At 41.0% G+C, this 18,218-nt stretch overlaps 1 protein-coding gene across 2 annotated transcripts in view; it reads left to right on the plus strand.

Annotated features, from left to right (window-relative positions):
• The window catches only part of LOC149460556 (ankyrin repeat- and BTB/POZ domain-containing protein 3-like), a 317,765-nt gene that overhangs the window by 173,159 nt on the left and 126,388 nt on the right, over positions 1-18,218 (plus strand). Inside the window, exon 2 of one of the 2 annotated variants that reach the window (XM_089679466.1) lies at positions 8,346-8,495. The exons of the other annotated variant lie outside the window; for it this stretch is intronic. Coding sequence (XP_089535592.1) covers positions 8,346-8,495 — 150 coding nt within the window. The remainder of the gene's footprint in view (positions 1-8,345; positions 8,496-18,218) is intronic. 2 annotated transcript variants of the gene reach the window in all.

Genomic DNA, 18,218 nt, shown 5'->3' on the forward strand with positions numbered 1-18,218 from the left:
TGCATCATGTTTGCTATCAATCCTCCACACTATTAAAAAATAAAATAAAGTGGAATTCTTCCAGTGAGCGGTGATTAATAGAGGCTTTTAAGATTTATTTCCTAGATTGTTTTATTTAGGGAGTACATCACATCTCATGTTCTCAGTCCTTAGAAAGTCAGATACAGCATGATTTACAATGGTATTGTTTTACCATTACTTTTTAAGTGTTCTTGCATGGCAAGACCATTTACTGTTATTAAGTGTTCTTGCAAGAACACTTATTGTTATCTCACATATATATTCTTATTATAGCCAAATTTACCACCCTAACTCCTCCCACAGTTTTTACACGACATAGACAGTAATATACCGAAACGTGCGGATTGCTCCCGATTGGTGTGCTATTACTTTGTGGAACATTTCGCCGAATGGTTCACAAAATATCGGCGTTTTTCTGGTGAAATTGGTCCCATAGGAATGAATGGCGCAATGTTCAAAACTGGAGTGGGAGCTGACAAAAGCTAGAGTGTGAGCTGAAAAATCAGGACATGATTTCTAAACTGCCATCACTCCCTCATTTTCAAGCCCACCTACACAAATCGTATATCAAAACGTTCAGCTATCCCTGCTGCCACTAAAAATGTCCACGGCTAAGCCATAGTCCTGATAGTTTTCATAATATGACCATTTGTTTGCAACTCACGTTGCCCATTCATTGAAACTCCACTCTAGACACCTCAAATTTGAAGGGCAATTTCTACACTGCGACTGTGCATTCATTTTTAATATATCAGAGAAATACTATGCAGCAAAATGTAGGTCTGGGTCTTATGATTCTCACAATATAAAGCTCTTCACTGTAGGATTTATAGTTTTAAAGCTACAACCGTTTGAAGATGGCAACCGCCAGTGAAGTGAGCAAGTTGGAGCAGTTTGTTTTTAACCGCTCCTCTGCCCTTGCTGTAAAGTGAGTTGCCATAGAAACTCAGGTGTGTGAGCAGGCAGCAGAGTGACAAAAGCTACTCTGCCCACTCCAGTTGTAGACTACTGGTGCAGGCAAGAACACTTCACACAATTTCCCCAGAAATTGTAGATTTTCTAGTTTTCATTTGTTATCCTTTAATTGTGATATTAGGCTTAAAATGAACCTATGCTTTGGGGCAAAGCTAAGGGTTCCTAAAGGGCTCATGTACATGCCTTTTTTACAGATGTGTACATGGATGTATGGTTACTATTGCTCCATGCATACAGCTGTGCAAAGATCAGTAAACCTGCTCTGCATTCAGATCCGTAACAGCAAATAAAAAAATTTGTACAGATGGTCCTGCATATGGACCGCATTTTACTCATGTAAAATGCTAATGTTCACATGCATGTTGCACAAATATACTCTACTGGGGTACAAGGACTGTCTGCAGCCTAGCAAAAAATGAGGGTAAGTGGCAACAGACACCTGTATCCTAGCAATGCAGGATACTAGGTGCCATAGTGACATGCATTATAACAACAAAGGATGCTAAGCAGCAAAGCCACCTACAGCCTAGCAATGATGGACACTAGGCAGCATAAGCCTCCTGAAACCTAGCAACAAAGGATGCTGGGCGGCTTTAGCTGCCTGTGTCATTCCAACCAATAGGCTGCATTAACTCTGGATGCCTGTATGTATGTATGTATACGTTACACAAGAGTTGCATGTGTATAGAGTTTGGACAACCTAAATGCAGGATCTTACTCTCAGCAATATGCTTTGTTTTACATTGTAAACTCTACACCCATTTTCATGAACCCTATAGCTCCCTGCATCCTAGCAACCAATAGGCTTGCATTAGCTATGCACACTTGTATGTATGTACATCTTACACAAAAGTTTGTTTAGCATTTGGACAACTTAAAATTCCAGCAATATCCTTTGTTTTATATTATAAACGTCATGTGCATGAGCCCTATTGCCATCACTGCAGCAGCTTGCACTCATCTTCCCATCACTGTGCTGTCTGCTAATTCTTTAACATTTCCCTGATGTTTGCCTTTGTCTTGTTCTCTAAGAGGCTGATGAGGTAGTCAAGATACAGAAACATGTTTTGAACATTTTATTTGCTATAAAGGCCAGTACAACAAAAGAAAGATTTCATGTGTGACTGACAAAATAAGATCACAAAAGTAAAAATAATCATATAAAAACACAAAACTTGTATCTGTAAAATAGAGTCAAATGATGTGATAATGGATCAATAGAGTCCTTGTTTATTTTTTAAGTACATTTTCACAGGGGAGCTAGAGTTCAAAGTAAACTCATATGAAATGCTATAGCTCTTTAATATAGGTTTCTTTTACAGCTTTGGGTGTGGTCCTTTTCTTGTAGGAACTGTCTTATTAATCTTTGTCATACAGCGTACTGTTGTATTGTGTTTTTGCCTTGTTTTGTTATACTGTATATGGTTCTTAGAAGCAGCAGTATGGAACTGGAAAGGGTATTTTAAACTTTATACACTAGCTGTGAGCGCTAAGAGATTGATACGGGCTGGTTTTAGCCCAAAGCTCACACAGTAGAGACTGGTTCCCTATCAAGGTTCAAATGTATGCTTTCTACACCACTAGATCGGCTGTCTCATCACCCTTCTCCTCTTCCAGTCAACAAACTAGCCTTGGTATCACGCTGATGAGTTTAAACATCATAGCCACACAAGACATGCTGAGGCTGGGGTTGTAAAGGCATAAAGAGACAGTTTGCCCACTTGGCATTAGTAAACCTGGAGCTTATGGCTTGAAGATCTCTTAGGACTTACTGTTTACATGGAACCCTTCCAAATGTTGACCTTCAAAAATATTGTTTGAGTGTTTGCTACAGCCACCAAGATCTTCACCCATAAGCTGTGATTCTGTTCTAGGTGTACAGACACAGGACACTATTCCATCAGGAAATATACAAACTGTATAGATAAAGCAGCAGTCTGGAGCTCAGGACATAAGCTGTTCGTGACTGTTGGTGACTCTATGTCACCCTCTTTATTGGCTCTTCAGAAATCTGATCTTGACCTTACCATAGGACCTTCTCAAACTAAATCGCTCTAACACTAACTCTTCCTATAACCCTCACAATGACCCTCCTTGTAACCCTAATACTAATCCCTACTGTAACCCTAACCTGGAGGGTGTTGGTGACTGTGCATTGCCCTAGTCCGCAGTCTTTGTTGACTCTTCAGAAATCTAGTCTTGACTCTACCCTAAGCCCTTCTCAGACTTACTCTCTCAAGCACTAGCTCTTTCTATAACCCTTACAATAACTCTCCATGTAACCCTAACTCTTACTTTAACCCTAACCTGGAGCCAAGAACATAAGGTGTTGGTGAATGTGCATTGCCTTAGTTCAAGTCTTAATTGGCTCTTCAGAAATCTGGCCTTGACCCTACCATAAGCCCTGCTCAAACTAACTCTCTCTAACACTAACTCTTCCTATAACCCTTACAATACCCCCTTCCTGTAACCCTAACACTAACCCTTCCTGTAACCCTAAGCCTGCATGTTCCCCCTGCAACCTTAACATTCCCTGTAACCTTAAAAATAACCCTCCATCAAAACCTTCACACTTCTCTTCCCTGTAACCCCCACACTAATTCATTCTGTAACCCTAAAACTTGCATTAGAAAATATATTTCGTATCACCTGTAATTGTACAACTGATACGAAATTTCTACTCGGCTGAATTTTGAGCCGTCTATGGATGTCCTGTGTGACAATGCTGACTGACCCATGTGGCATGGGTTATGTGCTCTTCCATATCAGCTTTTTCTTTTGGCTCCTACCACTAAACGGAGTGGCGGGAGGTAAAATGAAAGGCCAATAGGTGCTGGAAAGGTACATTAAAAAAACTGTATGCCCTGAGTGCATATGTCAGTGGTTTGATATAAGAGTTAAAAACAGAAATACAATTTATGAAGCTGAAGGATGATATTGCCAAAGAAGCAGGAAAAGCAGTTCAGTAGAGGAGTATACTAACTCCCAAGTCCATTCTTCTCAAATTGTATTTCTCTTTTGTATATAACAGTTAAATAATGACATTTCCTTTGGAATTGTGTAAAGAGATTATTCCATTTTTAGAGCAGATCCTATGTCATCCACTCTTTTCTGCAGTCCTTTCTCTTGCTGCTCAGTAACTGCTTCAGTAGCATTAGAACAAATTGTTTCTATATAATTAAACAGAAGGAGTTTCTTTCAGGATGAATGGAATTTCCACTGCAAAGAATACTAAAGAAATAACATTAGAAGGCATTTAATAAAAAGATTTCATTATTAAAAAAAATAAATCATAATTTGGCATCTTATTTTAATGTATTTAAAGCTGAACTCCAGAAGTTAAAAATTATGCTTGCAATGGGGCTTTCCCCACACAGTGCAAGAGTTAAGTGCTCATTTTGTCTGGGGATAACAGAATAAGTAGCTATACTTACCATATTCCTCGCTCCTCTGGCAATCTTCTCCTCTGTCTGATGCTCAGGTTTGTGGGGGGCTCTCACTGTCCTTACGTACAAGTCAAGAATACTGTTCTGAGGGCCTGCAACTGCAAGAGCAGCAAGATATGTGGCATTGGTGGACCAGTCATGTAGCTGGGAGGAAGCCCATGGAAGTGAGGAATAGGATAAGTATTACTGCCTTTTTCTGTACCATTAGACTAAACGAGCATTTAACCCTTGCCATGTGGCACACTGCAAGATTCAGATACTGCAAGACAGAGTAGAGCCTTCTTAAAACGGAGAGTATTTACTTGTCATCATTTCCATTATAGATACAACACACCAGGGGTTTAATCCCCTTATTTAGGGACAGTGGAAGGGGCCATGCAAATCATTCCATTATATCACTGGGCCAACTGTGCAACCAGAACCTCTGGATTTTAGGGTATATTCAGTCTAATATAATAGATCATCTCTATACTGTTTCTGTCATGGGGGTTAGACTAAGGGCTCCCGCAAGTTAACAGGCCACAAGGGAGCACAGGTATTGTCCATTTAATATACCGTATGCACACTATATGGCAAAAGTACATGAACACCCCTCTAAGTATTGAATGCAGGTATTTTCAGTGAAGGGTACTGTTAATACTACTGTATATGAAGACATTTTAGTTGTACACTTCCAGCAATGTACAACAGTTTGTGGAAGCCCTTTTCTCTTCCAGCATGACTGTACCCCTGTGTACAAAGCCAGGTACATAAAGACAAGGTTTGATGAATTTGGTGTGGAGGAACATGAGTTGCCTATACAGAGCCCTGACCTCAACCCTACTGAAAACCTTTGGGATAATTTGGAATGTTGACTGTGAGCCAGGTCTTCTCATCCATCATCAATACTTGACCCCAAAAGTGTTCTATTGGCAAAATTAGTACAAATTCCTACAGATACTCCAAACTCTTTTGGAAAGCTTTCCAAGAAGAGTGGAGGCTATTATAGCTGCAAAGATGGGGGGGAAGGAAGAGGAACAAATCCATATTAATACTCATGGCTTGGAAATGTTTGAAATGAGATGTCCCACAAGGTGTCATAGTCAGGTTCCTGCAAACATATACTGTATATACACACACATACACATAGAAGGGACTTCATACTTTCTGGGTATTTGGGCATTTGTCCCTGAATATCACCCTAAATGTTCAGCTAATTGCTCCATTCAGCCGCACAACTTTCATACTCTCATAGCATTCAACATTCTGCCAGCAGCGGTTGGACGGGACACCTAAATACTGAAGTCACATGCACTGGAGTTAAACACTGTGTGCATGGGGCCTAAGTGTTGAGGAGGCATTCACAGGTCTTATAGTAGGAAAATTAAAGCAAACAGAAAAAGTTTTATTGTGTCTGACATTTCCATGGGCTTAGCTCATCTTTATCAAGATATACATATGGGCTAAGCGCCAATAAAATATGGAGCACAATAACATATTTTACATGCAAAAGATAAGTGTTGCAACCCTCATGACATATTCCAGAAGGTATAACGATCTCACCCAGTGACTCCTGCGGTCTCCATCCGCTGAACCAATAAGTCAATCATATAGGATCGGCAACAAGGTGAGGATGAATTGTAGAGACTTTATAGTTACTATGAGTAAGGTCTTGTTTGACTGAAAAGTGTTATTGTTGCTTTTCTTCTGGAACGTTTTTATACTCTGCATTCAAATAAAGTCTCTACAGTTCATCCTCACCTTGTTGTCAATCCTATATGTATTGACAATAACATGTGTATATATAATAAATATATATATATATATATATATATATAGCCACTGTATTATGTCACAAAGGTATAAGTACCAATTAAAGATATGTAGAGCAAATATCAAATGCCAAACAGTGAAAAACTGGAACAAATTGAAGGCATTGGCCAGATTTTGTTTTCCTGTACATGTTAGAAAATGCAAGCTCACGTTTGATTGGCTGTTTTGGACAATAGCACTAGTATTTCTCTAATCCATTGTTTGATAATTAAATAACCCTTTAATTAGTATTTAAGTCTATTTATAAGATCATTGCATGCATTTTATTAATCTGTTAATAGAGATTTACCAGCTAATTTAGAACAAATATTTAATTTATGGGTAAACACTGGTAAACTGACTCACCCACTGGCTTGCTGTTTCTCCCAAGGAACCCAGAGTTTAAGTAAACCTGTCATTGTGAAGAAGCAATAATCCTAACTTTAGGTTAAAAGCAGGGTCCCACAGGTCCCTCAATGTAATGTTTTAATTTTTTCTGAGCAAACCTGAAGTCCCCAAACCTGGAACGCTTAAAGAGACCCTGTCAACAAACATCAAGAATTTTTAATTCTTACTTGTGCCCCTGTACACAATATTTCAAATGCATAGCACAGCCCCTCCATCCTTACATGTCATAGCCCTCTCCTCTTCTTACAGTGTCTCATTACTGTCTGTGCTGGCCCAACTTCAGTCTCTTATGTAGGGGCCAGGGGAGAAGCAAAGAATATTATAGAGTGGCATCTGTAAGTCTGCTGGGGCTTCTTACATCACATTCAAATGGCAGTGTTCAGCAGAAAGTCTCAGAACCGCAGCATGAAGAACAGATGCCTGACCGGGACCCTCTGTCTTCAGTCAGTATTACACTGAGGGCATCCTCTCTTCTTTTGGTTCCCATCAGTGTACGGGACATCCAATGTTAAGAACATGGCTGGAAGGAAGGACTGATAAGCGACAGGAAGGCAAAATGAAAAGAAATACCCACCGCCAGATAAAGTGTAGTTTGCAAAAGCAAGGGGTTCATCAAATCTGAGTGTGGTCACTAAGGGGGTCACTATAAGAAGAGAACTTTTCAAGAGCAATTTTTAAAGAGCACCTGTCACTTTATCAAGCCTTTTGAGCACGGAGCACTTTGAGAAGAATATACACGCATATTGTGAATTGAAAGTTTTTATTTGAAGGTTCACTTGGACATTTGGAAGGACACGGTTGATTTTCACTGTTGAGCGCTGTAATTATTTTTTGTTCAGCATCAGTGGTATACACCTGAACAGCTGCACCAGTCATTTTTGTTTTTGTTGTTTGGGTTGTGAAGAGCCATAGTGCGGTCCATATTTTTGTTTTAAACAGCAATAATAGCTTGACAGATGCTTTAGTTAGTAGTAGTCACATTTAACTGGACATGTCCTGTAGTGTTCAAGATGATTTGTTTCGTAGCTTCTCCAAGCCACATATTCCGTTCTAATGAGTGTCTGGAAGATACCCAGCATTTTTGTCATTGGAACTGAAAAAGTGGCTTGGATAAGCTATGAAATGCCATCAACATTACAGAACAAATTAAATGTGACTAATTACTACTAGCTACACCATGACCTAGATAAAGTTGGCAGAGGGTCTAACCATCCCCTATTAAATCCGAACAAAAAAGAAGTTTTGTCCTATATGGGTATGCCTACATCCACTTTCAGAGGATGCTACTACAGTCTTGAAGCTATTACACACCAAAATGTAGGTAGGGTAACCCCATCATTCATTATGATTGCTACTGCATACTTGTGGATGACTTTCCTATCCTCTCGTTGAGAGTCGATAATACCTTGGAAAATTTCTCTCTGGGGTTTCCAATTTTTCCTTCACCTTGTGAGAAAGCTATGGGGAAATGGAGAGCTCCCTCAATTCTCCTAATGGCTGTGGAGGGTGGGAAGACCTGGAAACTGACTGGAATAGATGCAAGAAGCCAGTGGATGACTCAACCCACCGACCTCCACCCTAAAGTGATATCTCGGTTATTACCCTTTAGGTGGGCAACGAGCTCTTGACCATAAATAGATGACCTTATATAATTGTAAGGCTAAGAGTGCAGCAATCTTATTTCTTTTGGTTTTGTATTTTCAGGAGTCCTCTGCCTTCCAGACAGTTTGAACCTCCATAGAGAGCACCAAAGACCCAATAAACCAGGTGATGTACAGATGTTTAGCCAATCAGAACTGAGGACTATAGAGCAGTCTTTGCTTGCCACACGTGTGGGAAGTATTGCAGAGCTCAGTAAGTACAAGTCTGTGAATATTTTTTCTCCCTCTCCCCTCTTTCCTCCTGTATCCTCCAGCTACACACAGCATTCTGCAGCAGACAGCCATGGTAACTACAATATATGCAATTCATCTTAGTCCACTGTAATTATGGCAGTGCAACAAAGATGAATGTACCTGTCGCTGGTATGGAAAATTGATTTTCATCTGTTATGAGAGGATGGATTACATGTATTTGTTAGGCTATATACTGTATGCACAAGCACAAACTGACACACATGTACATGCAGTAGGCTACCTATATAAACACTAGCCATTTTTTCTGCTGCAATCATTTTCACTTGAAAATTGTTTCCCACAGCAGACAATCAACATATATATTTTATGGTCCTTTCCGCCTATTTTTTCAGTTTTAGGCAAAGTGCTGAGGGTTTGGAACCCCTGTCAGTTTTTTTTTTGCTAGAAATAACATATACAGTATCGCACAGACTTCTGAACCATAAATAAGGATAGGTACCATGCTCACAGGTGGTACCATGGAAAATTCTAAATGAGCAGAAAGCCAGCACTCAGGTATAGTCCAAGTGAAAATATTCAATGAACTCCTAAACCAGAAAAAAACACCAATGTTTCAGGAACACACCAGCCAGTTCTATCTTTATCCTTAATAAAAGGGGCCTGGGTTCCCCCAAAATGTATTTTTTTCTGGTATGGGACTTCAGTGAAAATTTCAACTTGGACTTTTTTTGAGTGCTGGCCAGGGGCGGACTGACAACTCATGGGGCCCCCGGGCAATAAGGGATCATCGGGCCCCTGTGTCCTTGCCCAAAGTAAAAAAAGCCTATGAAAAAGGTACCAGGGGCATCTCATGGGGCCCCCCTACTGACCCCAGGCCCTCGGGCAGTGCCCGAGTTTCCAAATGGTCAGTCCGCCCCTGGTGCTGACCTTCTCTCCATGTTGAGCTTTTTTTTATTGCTCTCTGTGTCACCGCTAAGGAGAAACATTCTTTTTGTTGGTGACCATCGTCAATGGGTCGGAAAATGATGGAAAATTCAAATTTTTCAGTTGACTCCGGAATAAGAATAGAGGGGAAAATATTCCTTCTGGGTTCCCTATCTTAATGACAACTGTCAGAGAGGATTTCCCTCACTTTGCAAAGATTTCCTCCTACTTGCTGCTATGTCTACAGGACAGGAAGTGGTAGGAAATCTCCCCTTTTGGTATACCATAAACTCCTACCTACATTCAGAAATATGGCTCTTTACAGCTTTATTGGTCCTACTATTGCACTCCTAAGCTCCTGTATGCATCTGATTTGTTGTTAGTTTACATCTTATCATTTCACTGATATTGCAGATTGAAAACATCTGGTCTTTTGACCTGGGGTTCTCAACATAGTGCTGTCAGGTGGCTCTTAATGTAATTTAAACTATGAAATAATGTGAAATGTGACAGTCTGCTACTCCCTGAGTTACTTCCAAGATCGTAACACCAGCTGGCAAGATGAGGTTATCAGAGACTTAGCATAGTTACAACATAAGAGTTTACCGGTGACACCATTTTCATATATGTGTGGTGGAAGCTTCTGAGCATGATCCTGTGTGTAGATAGGCTCTTCCCACTATAATTAGGCCTTAGATTCATTGATGTGGCACTGTGGGGGGAACTGCTTAAGGCTTGTTGGGCTATTGTGGTAACTGCATATCTTGAGTATCTTAACAATTTTATTGTCAAACATCTATTTTGCTTACTAACCATTTTGCTTCTCAGATATTACAAATATGAATATCAGTGAAGAGCTTGTCAATAGGTTGAATGACAGTACAGAGCTTGTCAGTCTGTGCAGCATGCCTGTTACCCAATTCCTTCAATGATGAGCTCAGGAAGGATGTCTCTGTTGAAATTCCACCGCAATCGAAAATACTTTCTTCAAGCCACTATTCAGCTGCCGAGAGCTTTTACTTAGAACTTTTTAGAAAAATGTAACTAATTTAAAGATGTACATATGTGCCATCTGCAGTACTTAGTTTGTTGTTTTTGTCCAGAAGGTGCAGTTATAATACTAAACATTTTAACTTCTGCTTTAAATCATCAATTTTAATATGATATGGGAAGATTTAGAAGGTATTTAAATCAAAAAACTATTTGATTAATTCACTTGTATCCTAACAATAGTATCTCTTTTAGGCTCCATTCACACCTATGCAGTTTTCTTTTTGTCTGTCTTGCAGTGCTTTTCGCAGCTCGTCTTCCGCTTTTCTACGCACATTTTTTATTAATTTTTTATGCGTTTCTACCATGTTCAGCTCTTTTTTTTAGAAATTAAAGTAGAATTTCTTTTTGCTGGGCAGAATAAAAATGCAAAACGCAAAACACGGCAAAAACGTGACAAAAACGCACTACCATGCATTCCAGCAGATTCACCATTGACCTCTATTGTAGTAAAAATGCTGCTTTTTGTTTTTAAAAAAGTCCCTGACCCTTTACAAAAACGCAGCAGATCAAAAAAGCATAGATGTAAACATGTTCCATAGGAAGCCATGTTAAATGGACTGTAGTGCATTTCTGTAAAAAGCAAAAAGCACTAAAAAACGCCTTGGTGTGAACGGAGCCTTAAAAAACATGCAGAAATCTTAATGGATGACATGTCGGGGTTGATTTACTAATGGCAAACAGACTGTGCAATCTGCAAATGCAGTTGCTCCAGACCTTAGTAAATGAGGTAAAGCTTCACTTTGCAAAGAATACCCATCACCTGCAAGGAAAAAAAAAAAGCATTTTTGCTTGCACACGGTTGGATGATTGAAGTCAGCAGATATTCTGCTCATTTAGTAAGCATTGGAGCAACTGCACTTGCAGAGTACAACTGCACTTTGCAAAGTGCGCTGTCTATTTGCCTTTAGTAAATCAACCCCTAAGTTTGGTAAAGCATTGTAGGTCATAACCAATTGCCAAAAATATATATAATAAAAGACTTGTTTTTACCATTTTTCCATTCTTTGTTGCATCTCAGTGCTGTTGATCTCTTGCAGCCACTTTGCGGTCACTTCCTGTCTGTATGCACTCCAGCGATAGCTCTATGGCATTTCTCATCGCGGGTTCCCTTATGGTGGCAACATTGGATTATGCATGCCTAATGTGTGGTGAAACAGCCGCTCATAGTCTTCATTGGAAGCTTGGGTGACAGAATGACAACAAAAGAGCACAATTGGCAGACAGGGACAGAGTGCTGTCATTATTGATATAAAGTTAGTAAATGAAAGATTTAAAAATATTTAAAATAACTTTAAAAATTATATTGGATCAGAATTTCACTTAAAGTACGTTCCATTCATCCTCCTCCTCCCCCACACTTCCACTTTTCTTGCCTAGTTGGAAGTTGTCCCCACCCACCCCCAACCTTCTGGGACATGTCACACGGGAAGGCACACCGCACCTGGTGCAGGAAGTCACAGCCAGTTTCCCACAGTCAAGATGGCGGCATCTGGGACCTTAAGAACCCAGTTAAGAACTGGTCCGGTTGAAGACAGCGCTGGATCCCAGGTCTGGTGGGTGTCTATTTATTGACTTTTCATTTTTTTTTAAAGACTGAAGTTCCTCTTTAACCACTTGCCTACAGGGCACTTTCACCCCCTTCCTGCCCAGGCCAATTTTCAGCTTTCGGTGCTGTCACACTTTGAATGACAATTGCGTGGTCATGCAACGCTGTACCCATATGAAATTTTTATCATTTTTTTGAGACAGATAGAGCTTTCTTTTGGTGATATTTAATCACCACTGGGTTTTTATTTTTGCTAAAGAAATGAAAAAAGACCTAAAATTTAGAAAAAGAAAATTTCTTTGTTTCTGTTATAAAACTTTGCAAATAAGTAATTTTTCTCCTTCACTTATGTGCACTGATGAGGCAGCACTGATGGGCCTGACGAGGTGGCACAGATGGGCGCTGATGAGGAAGCACTGATGAGGCTGCACTGATGTGGCACTGATAGGCAGCCCTAGTGGGCGTTGATAGGTGGCACTGATGGGCACTGATGGGCATTAATGTACCCTTTGGCGCCTTATAAATACTCTATAATAATAATAATAATAGGTGGCACTGATAGGGGGCATTGATGAGGAAGCACTGAGAGGTGACACTGATGAGGAGGCACTGATGGGCACTGTTAGGCAGTACTGATGGGGCTGCACTGATAATCAGGGCACTGATAATCAGTGCCCTGATTATCTGTGTACATGCCCTTGTTACGCTTGCCGATTACCGGCTCTGCTCTCCTCAGGCTGTGAAAACGCATGGAGAAAGTACTGCCGATAACCGGCAAGTGTGTTTAGAATGTGATCAGCTGTGACTGGACACAGCTGATCACATGGTAAAGGGCTGCTGTGATTGGGGGGGGGGCTTATGGGAACCATGGATACAGGAGGACTTCCATGGATGCCCTCTAGGAACAGCAGAGACGCTCTGTAGCCATATTTTGGCTATAGCCTGGTAAGAAAGTGGTTAACATGTTAAAGTGGTTCATGACCAAGCCATGTCATGTGTGTCCATGGATGCACACAGCCCATCTTGGGAGCAGCAGCTGGTTTGCTTTGGGTGCACTCAGAGTGCTGGCGGGGGACTCCAGAAAAGGAAGTAAGGGATCGAGATAGGGTAATATAACATGTTTGTTATTTTAAGAAAAAAAAATCAACTTTTACAACCACTTTACATAAACCCAGTGAAGTGATCAACCCTATCTACTGTCTTTCAAAGCGTACAGTTTACACAGGGTTTCTGATGGTCAGAAGGCAGGGGCGGGGATCTAATATTACACAGTGCACAGCTTAGAGAGGAAAACTGAGTGTAATATGAGACTTGAGTGTAGGGAAAGGACACTGCCCTCTTTACATAATCTTGTATGGAAACATGCACAGCTCAGACTGTAACAGGGCTCCCTCAACCCCCACCCCCCTAAATCCCTTGGAGTTGGCACAGACTGTTAGAAATGCAGATAACAGTGGAACCAGACTACAGACAGAAATCACACTCTGATTTGGATTCAGGCAAGTGCACATTATACAAGGGATATGCTTTGTTAATTTTCATGTCAGAAGTTTACAACAAACTTTAACTCCGGGCTCAGCTCCTTCCCCTCAATCATCCGCAATGTTATTTGCCTGCTAATCCACCTTGGCCAATCAAAGAAAGCCTTGTGTTTATTTATAAAAAACAATCCTTCTTTTAAATGGTGGTAATGCAGTATGGGCAATTCTCTCTATACCTCAGCACAAGCTGCTACAGTACAGTATGTTACAGCCTAAGCAGCAGCCAGTCCATTTTGGCATGCAAATAATTTGTTTGGTCCAGGCAGGCCAAAGCAAATTATTTAAAGTACCAGAGAACGCGGATTTGAGCTTTAAAACTTATATGAGGTTTTAGTGATTGAATTTACATTTTCTTTAATATACATTTTATTACTGGCTGCCTAGACTTACTGCACTTTGCACATTCACTTTGCTTTTTGCATTCCCTTTTTGAATAATTCTGAATTATCCAGGTTCCCAAGTGAAAAAAAGGAAGAGCGGCGTTTTGAAGTAGATCTAAATCATCAACTGGTTTATATAAAGTAGCAGTTAGTAATGTATATTTAAATAAACATTAAACCTAAAATAAAAAAAAACTTACATTATTTGATATCTTTACTTAGAATATTCACAATCGTGTATTTGGAGTATTTGGAAGTTCCAGTGACTGCATACAAAATGAGATACTGTATTTGAAGTTGATATAATAGGCTATGTAGGCAAAATTATTTTATGGGAATACTGGAGAGCAAGTCTTGTGTGTAGAGGAAAGTATTGACTCCCCGTTCCACCGTCATTTTGAATGTCTTCTGATTTGATATTCCTCTGAAACATTTGTGTATCCATCCATGAATGTTATTAGAGCTGCTTTTACATAAACTACCTTGTAATATACTATTGCTGGTTTTTCTGGTCTCTAGGGAAATATGTTCCCATATACAGCCATGCTGGCCATACACGTGACAAATTTGATGGCAGTTCGAGAGTTACATAAAGTTACAAAAGGTCTTCCTAGCCTATGATCCAGATTGTCACTTATTCCCTAGCTCTGTATAACTAAACAATTAAAATTCACAGTTAATCAAAATAACTATAGTGCCTGTTGAAATGTATTTTTAATCAATTTCCTAATTGCTTTCAGTCTTTTGGTCACTTAAAGCACTGTTTACCCTAAGTTCACACCTATGCGGCCGTGTGGGCTGCGTTTTGCACGGACACAAGAGCCCATTCATTTGAATGGATTCTCGTGCCTATGACACGCAGGGACAGAAGTCCCTGCACTACTTTGGAAAATGCAGCCCACATGGGAACCTCGGTTCCCAGTATGGTTGCGTACCTGCCGTCTGACAGATGCGCCGTGATGACAGTTCTTAAATACGGTGTCCACAATTCTCTTTGCGGGTGGTGCGGCTGCACGGATTTTCGCGTGGATCCGCAGCGGCACCAACTGTATAGATGTACACCGGGGGTGAATCAAAGGGTCAGTTTATTGTCCTTCAAACTTTAGAGGGGCTGGACTGTGGGCAGTGGGAGTAGAAAATGCCCTGGCATCAGTGAGATTAGACAAAGGGGTTGATTTACTATTATTATTATTACATCGAGTTTATATAGTGCCAAAGGATTTGCTCATCGCTGTACTAAAGGCAAATAGACTGCACTTTGCAAAGTGCAATTCCACTCTGCAAGTGCAGTTGCTCCAGAGCTTAGTAAATGAGGGAAAGCTTCCCTTTGCCAAGAATACCCAATCACGTGCAAGGAAAATAAAAAAACAGCATTTTTTGCTTGCACATGATTGGATGATGGAAGTCAGCTGAGCTTCTGCTCATTTACTAAGCTCTGGAGCAACTGCACTTGCAGAGTGCACAGTTTAATTGCTTTTAGTAAATCAACCCCAAAGTCTCTAGCTTTGAAAATGAAAAAAAAAGTTGCAGTGCCACTCCAAGCTAAGGCTCAAGGGTCTCCCCACCAGTGCTCAGAAAATGGGAGCAAGCGTCAGTTTCACCAATCCAGGAGTGTTGAAGTTGCATTCAAAAGATGCCGCTCAAACTGACCCAGCACTTGCAAAGTGTATGGCCTCAGCTGGCACTGCTCCACCCACACCTCTGATGCATTTTGCCCCACACATCTGGGCTGGGTCACAGACATCAGGCTTGTCTCAGGCTTGGTGGTCAGTGAGTGTAAAGAAATTACTTAACGCCTGTGGTCAGTAGGAGGAAGAATAGTGCCCGTCATTGGTAGTAAGATAAATAGTGCCAATTGTTCACACCAGTGTGAGGAATAGTGCCTCATAATTGGTATTAGTTGGAGTAATGGTGCCTCATTGTTGAAGTCAGTGGGAGGAAGAGTGCACCATCATTGGTGTTAGTAGGAGGAATAATGTCTCATCATTGGTGTCAGTGGTAAGAATAGTGTTCCATCATTGGTATTAGTGGGAGAAATAGGTCAGTGGTTTGTATTATTCGGAGGAATAGTGCTTCATCATTGGTATTAGTGGGAGGAAAAGTGTCCCTTAGTTGGTATCAATGAGGTGCCCCATTGGTAGTTTCATTGGGAAGAATAGCATCCCACCATTGATGTCAGTGGGAAACATAATACTCCACTGTTGCTGCCAGTAGGAAGAATAATGCCCCTTTGTTGGTGTCTGTGAAAGGATTGGTGTCTCATTGTTGGTGTCAGTGGGAGGAACAGTGCCTTGTATCAGTGTGTGGATTAGTGCCCCAGGGGTCAGATAAAGTAAAAGCCCATGTTTGGAAACCACTGACTTACAGGATAAAACAAACTGCACTGATACTGTAAACTTCCCTTCCCTGACCTAACCCTTATCCCTTATCCAGATATATATTTACCTCTGTCTGACTGCAGTGCAGCTCAGCTGTTTGTCAATACAAATGTTACAATTCAGCTGCAATACGGCACTATACGAAACGCTTGAAAGTACAATACAAATTCCATTATAACACAATTAGTGCATACTTATCCACGATTAAAATGTATTTTGGCTCTTTGTCCTTTTTTGCATTCATTAAAGTGGAACTCTATGAGAGAAAGTTGAATAAGGTTGAAATACATGAAATTTGAAATACATGACAAAGGACTTGCAATTCAGTTCAGCTGGTCTTATGATTCACACACCCCAGTTTCCTGTATAACCTGAATGGACAAGGAATAACTAATGTGGTGATGTTGGTCCATAGGCCATTGATCAGACTGAAGACATAGAAAAGCTCAACCAGGAAATAGGACTGTTACTTGACTTACTGTGCTATCTGATAGGGATCGTCTGTATCAGAGGTCTGCAAACTTCCTAAAGAAAGGGCCAGTTTAATGTCATTCAGACTTTAGAAGGGCTGGACTGGCCATTGTAAGTAGAAAAGGTCCTGATGTCAATGGCAGGAATGGCACCCCATCAGTGGTGTCGTTGTGAGGAATTCTACCTAATCATCGGTATCATTGGGAAGAATTGTGCCCTTTCATTGATGTCAGTAGAGGAAATTATGCCCTATTGTTGCTATCAGTGGATGAAATAGTGCCCCAAAGGGTGGATAAAAGAAAGCAAAGGGCCACATCTGGCTCTCGGGACGCACTTTGGAGACCACTGGTCTGGATCACAACCATACAAAATTGCAGATCTTTTGGCAGATGAAACAGAGTCTTTCAACTGCATATTAGCTGTTTGGAAATAGAAATTCCCTACTGTCTGCTTGTAACACTTGCTCTGGGTCTTTCCTGCGTAGGATTGTCCAAGCTTGGGGGAAGGCACGTTGCCCTCCAATGCATCCATTGCTATGCGGCCTCAGGTGACTGACCTGAGGGCCTGAATGCTGAGACCCGGTTTCTGCTATGCTGACTAAGGGGCTGTCTACTGAAGTTCTGGTTTGGTATCACAGTAGAAGACATCCAGCTGCTCTTGGGTCTTTTGAGTACAAACATCCCTAAAGGATCTTAGAGACTTTGTGCTATTTAACACCCTCTGGTGCTAGGAAGTCAGCTGCGGGTCTAGCAAAGGGGATACCTGCTGGTGTTCCAAAGAGCTTTGTCCACCTGGCCTACTTTTAAAGGGGTACTGCTCTAGGGCTCTAAAGAAGTTGTTACTACTACTACTACCACTGTTACTGCTACTACTTTCTCCGACTGCCTTAAAGCTGAAGTCCACTGTTTGATTCAAGTATGGACTCTTACATAGCTTTCCTGAAGATTACATAAATTCCTCAAGTGTACATAGTTCCTATGTTTGGAGTATCCCACACATCTCCATCATCCCTATCCAAGTCCTCCAAAAATAAAAACAACACCCCTAGACTGGGTATTGGTGAAACGTGTGAGTGAGCCTATGTGCCTGGCTGTAGGGCAAAATAGTTGGGGAAGACCTGGACAGTGTTCCCATGACTCTCTGTTCTCAGCTGCATAAGGAGCTCAGAATGCTAAGGGAGGAGAAACAGCATAACACTGGTCTCCCCAGTGAATGGCTGTGGGGGGGAGGGGTGCATGTGTTCCCAGCTTAACTACAGAACTAGACATGGTGTGCTTTCATGCCTAGTGTCATCAGTAGGGGCGGACTGACAACTCATGGGGCCCCCGGGCAATAGGGGATCATGGGGTCCCTGTGTTCTTGCCCAAACTCTAAAAAGCCTATGAAAATGGTACCAGGGGCATCTCATGGGGCCCCCTACTGACTCTG

This window comes from Staurois parvus, unplaced genomic scaffold (assembly GCF_062004578.1).
Source record: "Staurois parvus isolate SC_StPar_1 unplaced genomic scaffold, SC_StPar_1.0 ptg000225l, whole genome shotgun sequence".
NCBI classification, from domain to species: Eukaryota; Metazoa; Chordata; class Amphibia; order Anura; family Ranidae; genus Staurois; species Staurois parvus.